The sequence below is a fragment of the Staurois parvus genome, unplaced genomic scaffold (genome assembly GCF_062004578.1).
Source record: "Staurois parvus isolate SC_StPar_1 unplaced genomic scaffold, SC_StPar_1.0 ptg001146l, whole genome shotgun sequence".
Taxonomy (NCBI): Eukaryota; Metazoa; Chordata; class Amphibia; order Anura; family Ranidae; genus Staurois; species Staurois parvus.
Window position 1 is genome coordinate 486,208 of NW_028318942.1, and position 21,321 is coordinate 507,528.

The following is a 21,321-nucleotide window of genomic DNA, read 5'->3' on the forward strand; positions in this document are numbered from 1 at the left end:
ATACATGGAGATCATATCCCCCCTTAATCTCCTCTTCTCAAGAGAGAATAAATTCAGTTCCTCTAATCTTTCCTCATAGCTGATCTCCTCCATGCCTCTTATCAGTTTGGTTGACCTTCTCTGTACTTTCTCCAGTTCCCCAATGTTCTTTTTGTGAATTGGTGCCCAAAACTGAACTGCATATTCCAGATGAGGTCTTACTAATGATTTGTACCGGGGGAAATGATATCTCTCTCTCTGGAGTCTATACCTCTTTTAATACAAGAGATGATTTTGCTCACTTTAGAACCCGCAGCTTGGCATTGCATGCCATTATTAAGCTTGTGATCTACCAGAACTCCCAGATCCTTCTCCACCATTGATTCCCCCAGTTGTACCCCCCCCTAGTATGTATGATACATGCATATTCTTAGCCCCCAAGTGCAGAACCTTACATTTATCAACATTAAACCTCATTTGCCACATAGTTGCCCAATATTCCAAAATGTTTTCCACCTTTGATGTAACCTATAAACTGTACAACTGAACAACAAACTGAAATCTTTTAGGTGGAGGGAAGTAAAAATCAAAAACTAAAATAATATGGTTGCATAAGTGTGCACACCCTTAAACGAATCCTTTGTTGAAGCACCTTTTGATTTTATTCCAGCACTCAGTCTTTTTGGGGATGAGTCTATCAGCATGGCACATCTTGACTTGGTAATATTTGCCCATATTTCCTTGCAAAAACACTCCAAATCTATCAGATTGTGAGGGCATTTCCTGTGCACAGCCCTCTTCAGATCACCCCACAGATTTTCGATCAGATTCAGGTCTCTGCAGACCATGGCTTTTGCTGTAGGATGCAACTAAGAAAATGCCAGGTAATACCTACTAGAATAGCTGACCTTTATTTGGGGTTAATCAGAGGCACGTTAAATGATGACAAGTGTGTACTGACTTCTATTAAACATGATTTTGAATATAATTGCTGAATTCTGAACACAGCTACATCCCCAGTTAAAAGAGGGTGTGCACACTTATGCAACCACATTATTTTAGTTTTTTATGTTAACTTCCCCCACAAAAAAGATTTCAGTTTGTTTTTCAACTGAGTTGTACAGTTTAAAGGTGGAAAAAGATCTGAAATTATTGATCTTTGTCTTATTTTTTTACATCACAGAAACCTGACATTTTACCAGGGGTGTGTAGACTTTTTATATCCACTGTATGCTTTACATATTCATAACATACAACATAGCAGGAAAGTTGAAAAATTAATTAAAAAAACAGATATGATATGCAAGAGTTTTCCTTAATTACAGAGCTTTAACTCACCGAAAGCCACATAAGAAATCAGCAAGGGCACTGCCATTATCTGTCGTATCTCATGATGTTCTTAGCAAATATACACACGTTTCCTTTTCCTTGTATTGTAGTGGTTGCTAGAAAACTAAAAAGCTGCAGCTCTGAAATATTCTTAATTACTTCCTCCCACTGAAAAAAAGAGGTCTCCTATTACCCTGTGCACAGTTGAATGAAAAGTACAGCCGTACCTCGGTTTACGAACGCCACAGTTAACATAGTTTTCGGTTTACGAATGAAAATCCATTGAAAATAATGCTTGGTTTACGATTTTTTTTTGCAATGCGAACGGATTAATTGGTTTCCAATGCATTTACAATTTTTTTTTAATCATGTCCCTGTACAGTATGTATGCCTTTAAAGTGCAATTTATAAAGAGTTTTGAACAGATAAAATACTTTTTTGTTTACTTTTTTCTGACCACTGGAACGGAATAATTGGTTTTCAATGCATTCCTATGGGAAACCACGTTTCGGTTTATGAATTTTTCATAATACGAAAAGTCCCGCATAACAAATTAAATTCGTAAACCAAGGTACGCCTGTATGTATAGTCTTTAAGATACAGTATATGGGTAAAAAAGATCAGCTTCGTGCAAATAATGTTATTGATATTATTTTTTTCAGGTACTTATATAGAACCATCCATTTACGCAGTGCTTTACATATATATTATACATTCACATCAGTCCCTAACCCTCAAGGGGTGTACAATCTAAGGTCCCTAACTCACATTCATACATACACATACTAGGGACAATTTAGACAGGAGCCAATTAACCTACCAGCATGTCTTTGGAGTGTAGGAGGAAAGCGGAGTACCCGGAGGAAACCCACGCAGGCACAGGGAGAACATGCAAACTCCAGGCAGGTGCCGTGGCTGGGATTTGAACCAACGACCCTAGCACTGCCAGGCTGAAGTGCTAACCATTTAGTCACTGTGCTGCCCATATATTTTACGTAAAGGTACATATAAAAGGCTAAACTCTGAGCAAACAGCTAAATACACAAATAATAAAAACAAAAAAAAACTGGAGATGTTTACCTGACAAAGGTTTTGTTTGTCCATCCATCCGGCCATGAGATTTACACAGGTCTGCCACACAGAAAAATCCTGTCTGCTAGGACAGGAGACCTGAATTTTCTCTGTTGCAATTTAGTAACACTTACAGGTCTTGTCCCTCCTCCAGAATGTGATTGGAAAGGAGAAGAGGCAGCCAGATAGGATCTCTCTGGCACTCTGCTTTCTTCTTCAGTCAGCACGTTCCTGTTAGCATATGAGCACTGCGATGCACCCAACTGGTTCACTATGCTGCTTCTCCCTCCCTGAGCCTGAGCTCTACTGTTCAGGGGACTGCAAGTGGCTAGCACCAATTCAAATTTAGGTACTCAGACTGGTACTTAGAATTTAGTACTCATGCTGGCATAAAAAAAATACTTTTAGGGATCTCCTAATGGATGGAAAACTGTATTAATGTGTGCCTTCTATATCCACCTCGTGTTCAGCTTCAAAGGATAAGTTCACTTTTGCAACAAAAATAATAAAGGCTAATTTTTTTTCAGGTAAAAAAATGTGCATTTATTATTTTTGTCCAAAGGAGCCTGGAAAGCATTGCACCAGCGATCAGTAGCTTGCTGATGCCATGCAGGTCTCCTGCAGACCCGTCAGAATATCTGCCTGCCATACTGGATGTACGGCCAAGCAGATATACTGAAAGGAGGCTTCAATAAACTGCCATGGAGCTCCACAGTGCCATGATAGTTCATTGAAATTAGAAGCCAACAGCCGCTAAGGCTGCCGGGACTTGTAGTCACTCATTCACAGAACTCCGTGAATGAGTGACGGGGGGCGTGTGAGCGGCACCTCACACGGCCGCACTGTTTTCAAATCTGACAGTTAGTACGGGGAGAAGTTTCCCCGTGCTATCTGTCAGAGGAAACGGGGCGGCAGATGCGGCTGCAGCTATGGAAACATGTTTCATGTTCCACCCTAAAAATGTTCTAAAGGTGAACGTATCCTTTAAGAGAGTAGTTGAAGGGTGGATCTAATCTGTTGAAAGTCTAGTTCCATTTTACTTCTTTACATGATACCGCACGTAAGGGAGAGGGGAAAAGGGGGGTTTAGGAAGATGGGACTTCCTCCATGTTTCCTTCCTCATTGGGCACCAAGTGTGGGTCACATAAGAGGCCTACTCCCGGGATGGGTTCTTCTGGGCTATACTAGGCATCTTGGATGGGGTCACTCACCTTACACATGGGGTACCTACTAGTGTTCAGCTTTAAGGGACTGGTTGAAAGACAGATCTAGTCTGTTGAAGGTCTGGCGCCATTGTACTTCGTGATGTAATACTGCTCGTTGGGGTTCAATGGCTACACTATAAGCACCATAGTTATGCAGATGACAAGGCAGCTAGTCAAACACTGCTGGCATCTAAGTAAAAGGTAAGAGGAATTAAAATAGGTATAATGGGCAAGCCAGCTACAAAATCCTTTATTATTCGAATGCTGCTAAAGATACCACATAACTGATAAGGCCCTATTATGATGTATATTACATCATAACCAGCTTACACCGAGAGAGAGCATTAACTCAACTCTAATAACACCACCGCCTGGAGGCAGAACTACTAAACACATCATACCAAAATAAAATGGTTGTTGCACCTATGCCTGTGTAAACAGCATGCTAACATTTATACAGAGCTAAGGGTGGACAAATATGTTCATAAATACATCAGGCAAAAAAGATGCAGTAGATGCCCTTTCTCAAATAATTTACGTAAACATAGGAACCGACAGTGCTTTTCTCCCAAAGGCAACAGTGTTAGGACGCTATGGGGTTTATTTACTAAAGCTGGAGAGTCCAAAATCAGACTCCCTTCTGCATAGAAACCAATCAGCTTCTAACCTCAGCTTGTTCAATGAAGCTTTGGCAATGAAACCTGGAAGCTGATTGGTTTCTATGCAGAAGTGAGTCTGATTTTGCACTCTCCAGCTTTAGTAAATAAACCCCTATTTGCCCATGCTTGCTAAGGACCATCCCCAAGTCTTTCCCACTGAAACCGATGTCACAGCTATAGTCCCTGGTATGTGGTTTTGATTGGCTTCATTCACAGTAAGATTTTCCAACAAGTTGTACAACCTATTGTACCTGTGAACACATGAAAATCTGTGATCACTTGAAGGTCCTTGAAAACCCTTTATAGGCCCTCTAGAGTTTCAGAAAAAGTCTTATGATCAGTGACATCACTTGCCATGATTGAACCATGTGTGGCCAACCCTATGCAGAAATGACCTACAGAGACTCTCTCATGGTAATTGAAAATCTAAATATCTGCAAGTATGTTGGTGGATAGTATAATAGGAGGAACACTAAAAGCTTCCAGCTGGACAGGATCAGAGTCTTCAAACACGGCATCTCATAGATGGGGCATCCAAAAAGCCAGGAACCAACACAGTACAACAGATGTAAGTTGGCCATACATAGTTCAAATTCTGGATGATTCCTGTGATTTGGTCAAAATGTTAGTTGTAGATGGTCCTGCCAACACCACCCAGCACAAATGTTTGAGAAATTGAAGGCGCTGAGCAGAAAAAAATTCAGCCAAACAGTGGCTGCAGAGATTCAAAAGCTGTCACTGGGGTATTTTGACAGCCCGCACCTACAAGAGAGTAGTCTATTCAGTGCTGGGATAAAGTCATCTAGAACCCAGGGTGAATATGCCAAATTGCACCCCCCCCCTAAGATGTTTGAGCATCATGTATCAGCAAAAATCCCCTCCCCCTGCCCCCCCCCCAAAAAAAAATAAAGCACTGATTTGCATGCTTATCCCCTAAGCATAAATTCCCCCTCTGCAATACAAATCTGCCCCTGCTGAAATCCCCCCCCCCCTTACAGCACAAAACTTTTCCCTCGATTCTCCCCAACTCAAACCCCCTTTCTTCCCATTTGTCCCCAGCACAAATCCCCCCCTCACCCCCCAAAAAAAATTACCCCTCCTTGCACAAATCCTCTAACTCTCAAATTTTGTTTTGGGGGGGATTTGTGCAATTTCACCTCCAAAAATCCTCAGCACCCACTCAAACTCCCCCCTCCCAGCTCAAATTCCCAACCCCCAATCCTCCATCCTCCCATCCTAGCACAAATCCCCCCCAAAACAAAATTCAGCTCCTAGCACAAATACACTTCCCCCTCTACCATATCACCATTTCTAGCACAAACCCCCCAAATACCACCCCCAGCGCACATCCTCTTCCCTCATCTCTCCTCCTAACACAAATCCCCCGAAATCAACACTCCTAGCACGCCTCTCCAAATTTCCCCTCCTAGAACAATTCTTACCCCCTGCCGCCACCAAATTTCACCCCCAACAGAAATCTCCTTTCCCCAATCTGCTCATGATGCTCCCCCCCTCCACCTCACATGATACCGCAGTGCCCAGGCCAGCAGTCCCTCCTGCCCACCCCTTGTCCCGACCCTGAGTCCATTCACCATGGATTTAGCTTGGATGGGGAAATCGAATGAAAACTAAATGTGTTTGCCTGGCTTAAACCTACAGTATAACTAAAATATTACTACATAAATTACTTGAAGTAACTTTTTCTGTGAAGATTTGAAATGCAGGAAAGTAAAACTAGCTTTCATATAATTAGGATTATGCAAACCAAACAGCCGTAAAATAACTATCACTAACAGTAACCATGTGCAAACAGGTTTTACGGTACTGAAAGAACACAAAAATGAATATCAGGAAGGAATTTTACCTCTTGGCAATTTGTCTTTTCTAAAGAGATAGAAACAGCTTTAATAGAATGCTGAGGAGTGAAACTTGAGACATTGTCATCAGAACAGTATAGACTATGATTGCTGACCCTCATTTGGAAATGCTAGCTTCCTGGATTTATACTTGAAAGTTAGAAACAAGAATGCCATTAATAAGCTTTAGAGAAGTGTCAGAATTCCTAATCCAAATAATTGTTCCAGGTCAAAGGCAATGTGAATTGACAGGGAATTAATATTCTCAAAAGAGGGGTCCCCTTTTTTTTAATACTAGGCAGAAACAAATTAAGGACTTATTCTCATAGTTGTATGAAAAACTGGCAACTAGTACACAGGGCCTTGCTGTAGAAGTTGGCAGCAAGATCCAGTGTAAAAATTGCTCTGACCTGAGTACACATGTACTCAGCAACATTCACACGTGTACAGTATAATGGTCCTGTTGCTAGGATGTAGGCAGCTTCTCAATGATGATGCCTAGCACCTGTCCATTGCTAGAAGTCCTTCAGTTATTAAGACGCATGCAGCTTCTCTACAAAACCACTTAGTGCCCTTCTGTTTCTAGGACACAGGTAGCATCTCATTGAAGCCACCTAGCGTCCTTCCATTGCTAGGACACTGGTAGCTTCTCACTGAATCTGCTTAACATCTTCTCAGTGAAGGCATCTAGCATCCTTCTGTTGCTAGGATGCAGGCATCTTCTCAGTGAAGGCATCTAGCATCCTTCTGTTGATAGGATGCAGGCATCTTCTCAGTGAAGGCATCTAGCATCCTTCTGTTGCTAGGATGCAGGCATCTTCTCAGTGAAGGCATCTAGCATCCTTCCATTACCAGGAGTCAGGTAGTTTCTCAATGAAGCTACCTATCATCCTTCTGTTGCTAGGAAGCAGGCAGCTTTTCAATGAAGCTGCCTAACATCCCTCCATTGCTAAAACACAGGCAGCTTCTTAATAATCCCACCTAGCATCCTTCCATTGCTAGAAAGCAGACATCTTCTGAATAAAGCTGCCTAGTGTCTTTCCATTGCTAGGACACAGGCAGCTTCTCATTGAAGTCACCCATCATCCATCTGTTGCTAGGAAGCAGGCAGGTTCTCAGTGAAGCCATGTGGCTTAATTTTTGTTAGTAGGAAGCAGGTGGCTCCAAAAGAGTGCATTTGCAAAAATTACCGACCACTAATGCAAAATTTTACCAACTTTCTTTTGTTTATGTGTACACAGTGTAAGTTAACTGCTCATTATGCAGGAATGTGCATGGGCTCCTAGAAAACTAGGCAGCTGTGTTCAGATCTTTAAAACAAAAAAGTTAATTGAAAAAGTGTTTCTTTGTAGCCATTTCTGCAGAAATACGCTAGCCCGAAACATCTTTAGCAGCTGAAATTTGGGGTATGTGCAGGGGCGGACTGACCATTTGTAAACTTGGGCACTACCCGAGGGCCCAGGGTCAGTAGGGGGCCCCATGAGATGCCCCTGGTACCTTTTTCATAGGCTTTTTTGAATTTGGGCAAGGACACAGGGGCCCCACGATCCCCTATTGCCCGGGGGCCCCATGAGTTGTCAGTCTGCCCCTGGGTATGTGGGATACCTGCACCCCTTGCTGCATACTGTAGTTCCACCCATCAACCACTACATCATTACAGCTCTGCAGAGATACAGTACATAGTTGTTAGGTGGAACCACAGCGTGCAGCTGGACACCGACTCACCATGAAGGGTCAAATGCTGAAGACTCTATAGCTGCAGTAGCTTGGCAAATGAGAGAAGATCGAAATCACAGGTGGTGGGACTGGTAATTATTTCTTGTTGCTTTAATTTGTTTTCTTTATTTTCTGCAAAACAATTATTTAAAATGTTTCATTAAATCTAGACTGCTGGTAAGTTGCTAAATAGACAATTATTATACATACAGTGGATATAAAAAGTCTACACACCCCTGTTAAAATGTCAGGTTCTGTGATGTAAAAAAAACAAGACAAAGATTAATAATTTCTCAACTTTTTCCACCTTTAATGTGACCTATAAACTGTACAACTCAATTTAAAAACAAACTGAAATCTTTTAGGGGGGGAAGTAAACAGAAAAAAACTAAAATAATGTGGTTGCATAAGTGTGCACACCCTCCTATAACTGGGGATGTAGCTGTGTTCATAATTAAGCAAACACATTCAAAATCATGTTAAATAGGAATCCGTACACACCTGCCATCATTTAAAGTGGCGCTGATTAACCCCAAATAAAGTTCAGCTGTTCTAGTAGATCTTTGCTGACATTTTCTTGGTCACATCCTACAGCAAAAGCCATGGTCTGCAGAGGGCTTTCAAAGCACCAGACGGATCTCATTGTTAAAAGGTATCAGTCAGAAGAAGGGTACAAAGAATTTCCAAGGTATTAGATATATCATGGAACACAATGAAGACAGTCATCATCAAGTGGAGAAAATATGGTGCACCAGTGACTACCAAGAACTGGATGTCCCTCCAAAATTGATGAAAAGACAAGAAGAAAACTGTCTGGGAGGCTGTCTAGAGGCCTACAGCAACATTAAAGGTGCTGCAGGAATATCTGGAAAGTATTGGCTGTGTGATGTTACAACAATCTCCCGTATTCTTCATATGTCTGGGCTATGGAGTAGAGTGGCAAGACGGAAGCCTTTTCTTATGAAGAAAAACATCCAAGCCTGGCTAAATTTTGCAAAAACACATCTGAATATCTCCCAAAAGCATGTGGGAACTGTTATACCTGCTAAAAGATTTAAAATTTGGTTTCAGCCTTATGATCCAGGTACCCCTGCTGCTCTGCACAGCCAGATCAGTGAATTTGCATTTCTCCATTGTGGTTAAGAAATATAGATTGTTCACAGACCAATCCCTAGCTTACTTCCAGAACAATAAAAAGTTATCAGCAAGCTAGTGAGGTCATCACTCATGTATCTCCTCCTGCATCAAGCTCCCTGTGCTAGACATTGAGCCAATCAAGATCTACTGTACTGCACAAAGTCCTGTTGAGCAGGGGATTGTGGGAAGCTAAGATAATGAAAAATTGGAGTACTCGTACTATATCTATTAAATATCTACATTTAATGAAAAGACCTCCCTGTACAATTCATTAAACCTCATGGCAGTGCCAAGCTTACCATCCCTTATGTTGACTATAGCTATCTTATTAGCACTACAAATGGCCAGAATTGAACACCCCCCATCTTGAGCTGGACTGGCTCAATCGCCACTCCCCAGGTTGTCCTCCCTTAGAGGATGGTGAGACAGAGAGATCCTCCTTTCAAGCTCCTGCGTGTAGGTAGGATCCACACTCCAGCCTTCACTCCATCTTCCACCTGATACTCTGAAAACTTCCTCTCATGCTCTGCAGTACTTAAGGGTTGCCTTGGTCACCATGCCCAGCCCCCTGCCAGGGGATTGACCAAGGCCCCTCAAGCATGTAGATCTGAGCTTCCATCCCTCCTCCAATCAGGTTTCTGGAAAGGTGGAGAGCTGCAGAAGCCCTGACCCTAAGAACCTCTCTAGACTGTCCTGAGGTAACCTCACTACCTCACTTCCCAGACTGACTCACCCTAGGCTGCTACTCAACCTCTGCCTTAGAAAGGCCTGACTTGCTCACTCTAGCTAAGCTTGAGGGGAGCTACATTAATATAAAATCTTCAGGAGAAGATAGAGTACTGGGTAAGCTCCATGAGCAGGGCCCTCCTATTCCTTCTGTACTGAAATGTATTGTAATTGTACTGTCTACCTTTATATTGTAAAGTGCTGTGCAAACTGTTGGCGCTATATAAATCCTGTATAATAATAATAATACAGTATGACCAGAGGCAATGATCAAAGAACCACCACTGTTAGACAATATGTTATAAATTAGACAAATCTTAGAAAACAAATTTGAACTTTTGCAAGTTGAGGCTGAGAAATTATGAGCAACCTCAGCGCAGACACTGAAGAAGCAAAATGTTATTGGAAACTTGACAATTTTCCATGCTCTTTATGACTAGATCACACTGGTCTAACCAGCCTACAGAATCCAAGTAACTCACTGCCCACATTTGAGGTATTTTTTACCAAATACTGAGAAGAAAGAGCCGGGAAGCTTCATGCTGGTAACATGTATCAGAACCCTCCTGTCCTTCAAACACTTTGCACTTGTATGCCTCGCTTTGTAATTAGGTCATTGTTTTCTGGTAATGACCAACACCCACAACACTACAAATATAAAGTGTATAGTTTCTTTCTACAGGCTATGTCCATCCAAACTGATCTCGTTACATTTAGTAGAATGGGGCATGCATAGTAATCTAATGAAGAAGTTTCCATGTTGGAGATACTTTCAGTAGCCTCTTCTTTAACCTTCATCTTCTTACAACATTATCAGCCTGGTTAGGGCAGTCAGGCTGCTACCCTCCATGGCCATGTGAACACTTTATCAGTGAGATTTAAAGGTCAACTCCTGCCTAAATTTCTCACTTCCTGTTGGGACAGGAAGTGATAAGAAATCTCCCCAATAGGGAAACATATAGAACAGGGGTGGACTGACCATTTGGAAACTCGGCACTGCTCGAGGGCCTGGAAAAAGTAGGGGGCCCTATGAGATGCCACTGGTACCTTTTTCATAGGCTTTTTTGAGTTTGGGCAAGGACACAGGGGCCCCATGATCCCCTATTGCCCGGGGGGCCCCATGAGTTGTCAGTCCGCCCCTGATACAGAAGCACATTTTAGTAGAGTGGGGAAGGGTTAGAACATCTGATCAAGCCAAAGTTTTCATTGTTGTTCATGTCGTCCCAGCCTGAACACGCCTATGCCCCCCATTTCTTATACATATGCCAAAGGCAAATGTAGTGAAGGAAAATCTTCCCTATGGGTCACAGAGAGAAACGTTAATTGTTCTCCACTCTATCCAAAAAATTCCACCAATTGATTTTCTCTGGAGTCTGAATTTTAGAGTATCACTTTATTTAGAAAAAAAACTTCCTTAAATGTTTCTAAATTTAACATCACGACTACATAAAGATTAACTCGAGTCAATCACTGGGTTCATTTTTTTTCCTTTTTTAAATGGATAAAATAAATACATTTGTGGTCATGTGATGCATTGGGTCCCATGTTTTCTAATTCTTCCTTGCAAAAAGAGAGTCCTTCTTCAGGTACCCATGTCACTTCCTGAATTTTCTGAAGACCTCCTATTGGCTGTCCATTGATGGGCACCTTTGAAAACTGCAGTGGATGACAATGTCAGAAAGAGGTGAGAGGTCTACTGCATTCTGGATCGATCGGTTGTGACTCTTGGACGTGGTACCAGCAAGAGACTCTGATGGCAAACTTAGGTGAGCATAAAAAATGTTTCACAATGTATTTTTCCTTAAATAGCTAGATGGATTAGTGGGAGGGATGAAAGTGATGTTTGCTTTGCCTAATAATGGTCTTTAAAATACATAACTATTTTCTTTTTAAAACATCATGTACATTGTTGTGAAATGAAACAAGATTCAAAAACATTCCATGCTCCGACATAAGTGTATTAGGCCACATGACCAATCTGTGGTTTTGCTGTGTACTTCTACCTAAGCGTAGAGGGGAAATGACATTACACTGAGAACTGAGAAGATGAGAAGTGAGATGAATAGGTTTTTCTTTGCATTGCTGGTAGCCTTTCTCCAAGTTTCGGGTGAGTTGAACAATGTACATCTATTACAAAACAAATATTTGCATTTTGTACTGTAACATATATAACATACAATTTGAAATCTTGTGCCTTTGGTGACTTTCAGAAGTGTAGTCAAGTCTGCACACCACATAGACAGAAGTTACATTATCCATTAAGTGAAACAATCTAAATCTCTACTCTAGATAGATCCCAGATCCCAAGTAGACATTATAAATATACAGTAAACTTAAAAAGCACACCAAAGGGGTTGATTTACTAAAACTGGGGAGTACAATTGTGGTGCATCTATGCATGGTAACCAATCAGATTCTATCTTCAGCTTGTTCAATTAAGCTTTGAACAAAACTGGAAGCTGATTGGTATCTATGCAGAGTTGCATCAGATTTTGCACTCTCAAGTTTTAGTAAATCAATCCCAAAGTCTTTTGAGTAATCTTATATCTTATTTGAAAGTTGTGTTACAATATTTGAAATTGAAAATGAGGTAGGACCCAATTGTATCATTCTGGGGATTGGTTTACTATCTTTGTTTATAGTATGGTTTTAATTGAATAAACTCCCTTTCTGCTTTTAGGTGGGTTTTAAGGTGGGGTTAGGTTTGGGGTTTTTTTTAAGCTTTGAATACCACATGGAAAGGTTAAAACTCTTGTCAGACTCTAAATTGCTTTCACATCCAGTCTCAAAGATAAAGAAGGGAGTGAGAGGCAATTTCTCCAAAGTGAGGTCATATACCTTCTTAGGACCAGTATTTACAGGGCTCAATAGGCATTTGTTGCGTGCTTTTGACATCAGTTCAAGAGGCTTCTGAGATCATTAAGAGTTCATTATAGATATTCTAAAATAAAAAAGGCAATCAAAATAGGCCAATAGAACAGGTGTCACTGTTGGAAATTGTTCCCTCTAGTCCTGTTCTGTATTTTTTAATGTGATTTTTTTTTGAAGAATTTGGGTACTTTTTACACTCATGTTAGATCACAACCATATAAAGTCTACAGAAAATTTTAAATATAATCCAGTACATGTCTTGAATGTTATAGTGTCTCCATAATGCACAGTGTTTATCTTGGTGCTGTCTCCAAAGAAGGCTCCATAACTCCTTCCCATCAGGAGCCCACACCACATGACAGGCGATGCAGAACAAACATTGCTCTAGCTCAGCACAAGCTTGGTAGTACAGGGATTAGTCTTTATGGAGGCCGTGTAATTCACTACATTTAACATTTTGGTTGTGAGCAAAGGAAACCTTTTCCAGAAAAAAACATGGAGACCCATTCTTTTTTTTTTTCATAAGGAAAGGTTTACTTTACATATTTCTTGCCTGCTAAGTGATTCAAATGTAAAATAATCTCTAAATGTACAAAAACAGAAAGAAAATATACAAAATAACATTTTACTTACAGATTCATTGCTGGGGATTTCCTGAACTCCAGCCAAACAGATACGCACACAATTAAAATACATATATGGTCAGTGGTTGACATGTCAAAGGATTTGCATTTCTAGTCTTGAGATTTAGGCAGCCCTGACAGTACAGTAAAACAGTTTCAAATAAAGTGAGTGTGAGGCACTGGACTCAAATCCTGATCCTGTCAACTACAACACGCATTAGAACTTCACAACTTGGCCTCAGCTGCTCAAGCACAGAAGATGGAGATTAGACATGTGCGTTTTTTGTTGGTTCACTTTTCAGACAAAAATTTCATTTTAGGTGAATCGGGTATATATACGAATCTCCGAACGGACATAGTAATGAATGTCAACGAATCCCAAAATAAGTTGGGGTAATGAAATTAACAAATGCATTTGTTTAATTCAGATTACACCACATGATGCAGTAGTAGTTCTGGCCTGTGGGGAAACTAATTCAATTTTCACATTTGTTTGATAATTCTGATTCAGATAACAAATGGATCTGAATTTCATTCCATTTGTTAATTCATATGCACATGACGCCAGTCAATATTGTCCAATCAGCTCATGCCATTTCTTTTGGTGGGTTGAGCTAGCATCCGAAAATATAGAATCTTTTTAATTTGAATCCAACTAATTTGATAATATATTGAATATACAATATCCCAATCTTCTGGAAAAATTGCAAAATCTTTCAAATCCACCCAGACCAACAGAACAAAATGAAAAGATATGAAATGAATTCCTGGTCAAAATAGCAAATATGATGAAATTAAATTCTTCAATGTACAAAACAAAACAAAATTTTCAGGCATGCACATGTCTAATGGGGCTTATCCCAAAAAGTAGAACCAAAAAGTAGAGCTAAAAAGACCACAATGAAATCAGCAAACAGAGCACCAAATGATCTAAAAATCCATAATCCTTTATTGTTGGTAAAAATGAGACAGCAGGAAGAACAGTGGTAACCCATGCATTTCTGGAGCCAATTTAGCCCCCTTCATCAGGGTTCGGGCTTAATGTTAAGGTTTCTCGGATGGATTCTATGGAATCTAAAGCAATCTCTCTCAAAATAAGTAAGCATGCCATTACCTTTTCATATATGTGCCTGAAATTTAGCTTTGCATAAGACTTAATGTTTTATAAGATTCTATCCTGTTTCTTGTAGCTCAAGAGCATACCATAGAGGAAGTGTTTGGCCTTCTAAACCATTCTGTTCGGATTTCCAGTCAGTTGACTTCAACAGTGCCTATAGAAGAATATGTGTGGACATTTACATCTGAAGAGAGAACAGTCAAGGTGGCAGCAATAAAATATGGCCAGCTGAAAAAATATGCTGATCAGTTCGCTGACCGGATAAAGACGCTTGATAATGGAGCCACACTGGTTATTGAACAGCTGACACTAAGGGATTCTGGGAAATATATGGCTGATATCACACTTACAACCAAAGAATCACATGAACAGTCATTTGTTCTCTTTGTGTATGGTAGGTGTTTACTTTAACAGGTATATAAAGTGCAAGGCCCCCCAAAATTGATGTTTCTGCCTCCCTTTGTGTCCTCACTGGTAGTATTATATGCTGTTTGTGTTTTAATACTTTTCTTCTCTGAAGCATTTAAGCCAGTCATGGATTTCCGTAGGGTCCTTTTCATCTTTGCCTCTTCTTGTGGTTCGGCGGGCCATATTGATATAAAGAGGGGTGCTGATTATCTCAGCAAGGAAATTGTGAAGGAAGGACTGTGTAATGTCAGGATGCCCTGCACTTATGAATGTGCTCCGTATTCTGGGTTGAGTAACGCTGGGACTCATTCAACTTGAACAACTTGTGGTGAAGAAAAAGTAGAGCAGGGAACGGCTCTAAAGTGAAGGTGAGTATTGCAGGCTAAGGCAGGGGGACATGGGCAATAAAAAATTACCCCATAGTTGGGCTTTAGAAGTCTGAAGGAAGAACTATCCTACTTGAGTACAACAACCAATCTGGTCCCCCTTTTACCTTCCAATACAATTTTCTAATTCTTTGCACAGACTTAAAACATAACTAATTGACTTCTATGAGTCCCAAAGAAAGTTATTTTTTTCAGATATTTTCCATCAAGAGGTGTAACAGTGCTCTTTGTACTTACAGTTCACCCACTCTGAGTCCACCTATAACTAAACTGCTAACAGAATTGGCAGCACTTTCACCTCTCTACTGATAGCTGATGCTGGCTCATCAGGCCACAGCCTGACCCTGATGATGTTCACATAATATACATCAACACTCAGTAGAAACATACCCATCTATCTCTCATGAAAAAAGGAAAAAAATATAAAAAAAAGTAAATAAATAAATATAAAAAGGGCTTAAAATTTCAAGTACTGAGCTACTAGCCAGACCTTAAGAGTTACTCACCACTAACAAACACACACAAACAGAGACACCTGTACACACACACAGACATGTACATACACACACAGAAACATGTACACACACTCACAGAGACGCATGTACACACATACAGACAGACACATGTATACACATACAGGCACGTACAGACACGCATACACACAGATACATGTACATACACAGAAATACACACGCACAGACACATGTACATACACACAGACACATGTACATACATACACACACAGACACATGTACACACAGACACATGTACATACATACACACAAACACACATGTACATGCACACACACAGACACATGTACACACACACATACATGTATATACATGCAGGCACATGTACAGATACACACAGACACATGTACATGCATACACAGACACACACACACACAAATACACACACATGTACACACACACACACACACACGCTGTTAAGTGCTCTCTCCTCCACCTGAAGCCACCGCTGGCTGACATAGAGGATCATGTGAGCAGAGTGAGGTGAAATTAGACACACACACACCCCTATACAAAGTTGCAGTACTTCGTTGTTCACTCACAGAGCCAGGTACTGCACTCTAGGGGGAGGCAGAGAGCACAGCACACACTCCTTCCTTTGCTTTCACTGCTCTCAGCTACTGAGCAGTCTGACGGCTCCCAGTGCCAATAACAGATCCGGCCTGAGCTCTGAGCCTGCTCAGAAAGATGGCCCTGGGGGACACAATCACCCCCACCATAATTTCCACTCGCCATTGGCGAGCAGGCGAGTGGAAATTTCAAGGCCTGTATATACAGTATATATATATAGTATATACACAGAATGTATATGTAGCACTACTCCCTTGAGAGTCGCTGAATTTTGGGTACCCCTATAATCCTGCACAGCCAGGCCACAAGCATTTTCTTCAGACCTTGCATGCAGGAGACAGTAAACAGTCCTTGAGGTTTTTTTTTTTTTTTAAGGGATATTGAACTTGGATGGGGTAGAGGGGTGTATGGGATGCCCAAGGGATCTGTGAACTGAGTACAAACTCTTTAGAATCTATGTGCAATTCCATTAGACAGCAAAGTCTCTTGGTTGGAAGAGCTCTCTAGTCCTCCAGGTGTACCACCTCAGACCCTAGATGAATTTTTCTCTTCACCCAGCTGCCTGAGGGAATCCCTGAGCAAGAAGACCCAGAATCTGCCACCTTTATATTAGCAGTCCCAGATGGGGTCTAGTCAGGTTTTCTACCAGAACTTCCTCTCCCCTTAACTAGCCAAAGGGGTGTGGGATTACTTACTCAGTTCACTCCTGAAAGCTTGTGGGTTTGTGGCTGCCTTCAGGTATTATGCTGAGCTGGCTCCTTCCCTGCTTCCCAGGCTGCCCTCTCTCAGGGGATGGTTGAGGCTGAGAGATCATCCCTTCCAGCCCCTGCTTGCAGGTAGGCCCCTCTTTTGGACCCCCTCCCACGCTCTACACTCTAGCTTTCTCACTGCATCTTCCACCCGAACTCTCCTGCTGCAGAGCAGGCTCAGCCACACTTAAATGCTGCCCTAGCCCTTTGCCAAGCCTCCTGCTTGGGGATTGGCCAGGGTCCTCTACGTGTGCAGGCCAGCTTCTCATCACCTCTGCCCACTACTTCCAGAACTTTCTCCAAGTTTCTAGAGTAGGGGGAGGTATCGGGGAACTGAACTGCAGAGCCTCCTAGCCCTGACCTAAAATAACCCTCTAACTCAGCCCTGACTGCTATTCAGCCTTCCTAGCTGAAAACGCCTAGCTAGCTCCCCCTAGCTACCTAGGAGGGTACTACATATATTTGAAATGATCAATTGTTTCATCTTAGGCTAAAACAGCTTTTTTTCTGATTGCAGAGCCTATCCCGGCCCCATCTTTAGAAGCTGAATTGGAGAAGACAAGCAACAACTGGTGTAATATGACTGTTCATTGTTCTGTCCCAACAAACCTCTCAGTGGTGTCCTATATCTGGAAATACAGGCATGGAGGCTCTGCCTATCAACAGTATAATAGTACTAGAGACACAGTCCAGATGTCACTACGGCCTGAGTCCTGGGACATGGACCTCCTGTGCATAGTACACAACCCTGCTGACCAGAAGAATGTTACTTTATATTTAAAGCCAATCTGTGCTCTAGGTAGGAAAACAGGAGGATCAGCCCATGCACCCATTAATGTGACAAATTTTGTTAGATGCTGGAGAGTTAAACCACCCAACAATTGCATTTATTTTCTGTGGACACAGAGGACAAGAGGCCTAAATGGTTACAGAGGAGTGGTACATCCCCCATCCCTAGTTTGTGGGAACACCAAACCTTTAGAAAAAGAGTCAGGCACAATGGTGGGGAGATCTTCCTGCTGGAGTTCCCAAAACTATATGAAGCCCATGGGTGACTTGACCATTTCTCATCACGCAGGGTAGGGTGACCATTAAAATTTGATGCTGTGTTATAACTGTTGGTTAAATTAGAAAACACATGGTCTAATTCTGCTCTCATTTAACAGCTTCATTTTAAAATACATCCAAGTATCTCCTACGAATGATAGCAACTATTATGACATTAAGAAGCAATCATTATAATTCAGTTCCAACATGTTGTAAAATCTTTGTGCTATAGCACATTAAAAATGTAAGAAAGCATTTCTCTCCACACATGCTATATCAGCTGAGACACAAGATAAAATGGTTGGAGGGTCTATTGAGTCTGGAGTTGAACAGATATCTCAATTCTGTCATTCTCCATGAAGCTTTGACCTACTGTAAACAGTATGTATGCCCACTCAAAAAGAATACCTTACATGAAGCTGTGTCAGAGTTAGCACCGGATACTGGCCGAAGGGGAACTTTGTATTTTTAGTAGGTGGGCTGTCTTGCTATATAAGAAATATTTGAAAAGGTGATATAAAGTATATGTACAGGGGGACATAATTTATTTAAGGCAAGCAAAATGTTCTGCTGTAACCCCATGATTCTTGCTTTGAACTCTAATCCCAACTAGCTGTTCCAGTCTTTTGGATACCACAAATTACCAGTACCTACACTGTCATAAGGACTACAGCTTTTAATGTGCAAAACCTAACACTTGGAATCCTAATTCTGTCTCCAGAGGGGGCATATCAGTCATTTTGGGCAAGCATTCATTCTGTTGTAACCCCCTCATAATGTGTGCTCCACACTGTGGTTCCAACAAGCTAGAATGGTCTTTTGGAAACCACAAATTGCCTGCTTTGATTTTTTTTTTTATTGTGTTTGTCATAAGGGATACAACTTTTGGCATGAAAAAACATATGGGAAACTTAACACTTAGAACCTTAATCCTGGCTCTTGGGGTTCACAACTTCAAAGAGTTGAATAACCCTTTCCCAGGCAGTTTAGTAATATAAAATTGCCATTCCTCTCAAATCAGATATTTCATCAGGGGTGGACTGACCATTTGGAAACTCGGGCACTGTCCGAGGGCCCGGGGTCAGTAGGGGGCCCCATGAGATGCCCCTGGTACCTTTTTTATAGGCTTTTTTGAGTTTGGGCAAGGACACAGGGGCCCCATGATCCCCTATTGCCCGGGGGCCCCATGAGTCATCAGTCCGCCCCTGTATTTCATTGATGGGTAAAAACACAGTTGGGCTGAAACACCCATAGTTTTCTGATATCTCGTAGTGACTCCAGGGAAGGGGTGCCCTGTACTGTTGCTGCCTTCTGTGTAAAGTGTGGGAGGGAACGCTAAGAGAGATCTAATTGGAGAATCAAGAGATGAGATTCCAAAAGATATTGAGCTATTTGTATCTGAAAAAAAGAAAAAATATTAGCTTTAGGGGAATATAAACCCTATAAGCTACGATATAGTATGCTTTTCACTGGTTCAGTTTCTCATACATCCATTGTGGTTTTTTTTTTTTTTTTTTATAGGATGTGCATTCTATCTGAGATTGGCCCTGACAGCAACATACCTGGTGTTGAGCATCTGCTTTATATATCTGTCCAACAGATATAAATAGAAAGGTAAAAATCACTAAATATCATATGTTGTGTAATGCTGGCAAAACATAAAGATATTAGAAACAATGTCAGTCTTAAAAAAATGCCAAGCCATTGTAGGTCAGAAAAGTATTTTACTGTCTTATCTGAAAATGTAATTTAACAGTGCTAAAACAATTTAAGAGAATCTCTGATTTTGTCCATGAAGGGCAAAGCAACAGGTTGACTTTGTGTATGTGGGGATGAGAAGCACTGGGTAAGCTTCAGTTTGCTCTGCTAGGAGACCACATAACAGCTTAATATACAGTACAGTTGAAATAAAGTGGGAGGAAAGGTAACACTAACTGTTCTTTAACATGTTCCCTCACCTTTCCTCCTACCCATCCTACCTACCCTGTATAAAAAAGACCTCTGTACTTACCTATTTTATAGTCCAGTCACATGATCCAGCAGCTCCAGTTCCCCTGTGTCAGTGAGTGGCAGCTGCAGGGGAGAGGAGGGAGCGCCAACAACAGCTGGGCCATGGGAGCCTATAGGTGACAACATGACTCTGGAAATTCACAGCCATTGTTGAGCACTCATTTACATGGGGGAGCTATATATATATAGGGTATGTAGATAGGCAGTAGGAGGGGGAGGGTAATGTTTTTAAGGAAAGTTAGTTGCCCTTTGCTACCACTTTACATGCCTAAAGGTATACTTAGTGATGCCCCTAAACTATTGTTAATGTGTAAGTATAGCCATCATTTCTATTAGCTTTTTTGAGCACAGGGTTGAATTAGAACCCCTTTCAAATGTTTTTTGATGTCTATGTCCCTGGTAGGTAGATTTACCCACACTATTTTTTCCTGGTGCTTATTGTCACTGAGACGGGAAGTGATGGAAAATCCAGCATTTTATAGTTTGCACCCAAAAAGGGGTGAGGGGAAATTTTTCAATGAAGGCACTTGCCTGTTAAGATGATGGCTAAGAGCAGATTTCACCATCACTTTAGTGAAAGGAAATCTCCCAAACAGGGAAAAAATGTAACACCTAAACTTACAAGCTGGGGCGTAACTACAGATCATGGGGCCCCATAGAAAGATTTTGATGGCTCCTGCCTTTCCTAATCTTCACATAAAGCATGTCTAGATCAAGGGCAAGTAGCAGGAAATCTGTTACCATTGTCGGTAGAATACTAGAGATGGGAACTTTGGACACAAGTTGTCATGACTGTTGGACTTGCAGAATACCGAGGCTAATACTTACCCCTAATCCATAAAACCACCACCATCCTTCAAAACCTTCCCCACCCAAATGACCATGCGACTCTCTTTCTGGTGTAAAAAACTGGCCATAGCAGTTATTTATTTAACATAACTCAAAAATAACACTTCTTACAGTAAACTTAATTGATACCTGACAGTAAGATCCCAACCAGGTCCAAGGTCTTCGAAGGGCACCATTACTCCCATCACAAACTGGGCTGTATCTGACACCCAATGAAAGGCCCCCAGCGACTACTACACCGCCTCGGGGACAATACTACAGTTACGTAGTCCCAGATATAGCCAATGAACTCCCACATTACCAACATGACCTTATAATTGGGAAGGGACACCCATACCTAGGATGGGCCCAACCCATAATTCACCAAATTGTCACTCCAACACCGCCTTCAAAGACCCATCGACCCCTGCCAGCTGCCATGACAAAAACAAACAAACAAACACCTCGGGACATAAACAGCTGTCCTGAACAATGAACAAACT

General features: G+C 41.4%; 1 protein-coding gene across 1 annotated transcript; it reads left to right on the plus strand.

The window, feature by feature from the left end:
* The first annotated feature begins 11,349 nt into the window (after nucleotides 1-11,349).
* LOC149439218 (SLAM family member 9-like) lies at nucleotides 11,350-19,668 on the plus strand. The gene is made up of 4 exons (XM_089659273.1): nucleotides 11,350-11,362; nucleotides 14,363-14,683; nucleotides 17,451-17,732; nucleotides 19,502-19,668. Exons 1-4 carry the CDS (start codon nucleotides 11,350-11,352, stop codon nucleotides 19,588-19,590), a joined length of 705 nt encoding a protein of 234 aa, XP_089515399.1. The 3' UTR covers nucleotides 19,591-19,668.
* Nucleotides 19,669-21,321: the final 1,653 nt, after the last annotated feature.

Coding starts and splice junctions, on each gene's coding strand:
- LOC149439218 (XM_089659273.1), top strand. Junction 14,684..17,450: donor ATTTGTTCTCTTTGTGTATG/GTAGGTGTTTAC, acceptor TTCTGATTGCAG/AGCCTATCCCGGCCCCATCT. Junction 17,733..19,501: donor AAAGCCAATCTGTGCTCTAG/GTAGGAAAACAG, acceptor TTTTTTTTATAG/GATGTGCATTCTATCTGAGA.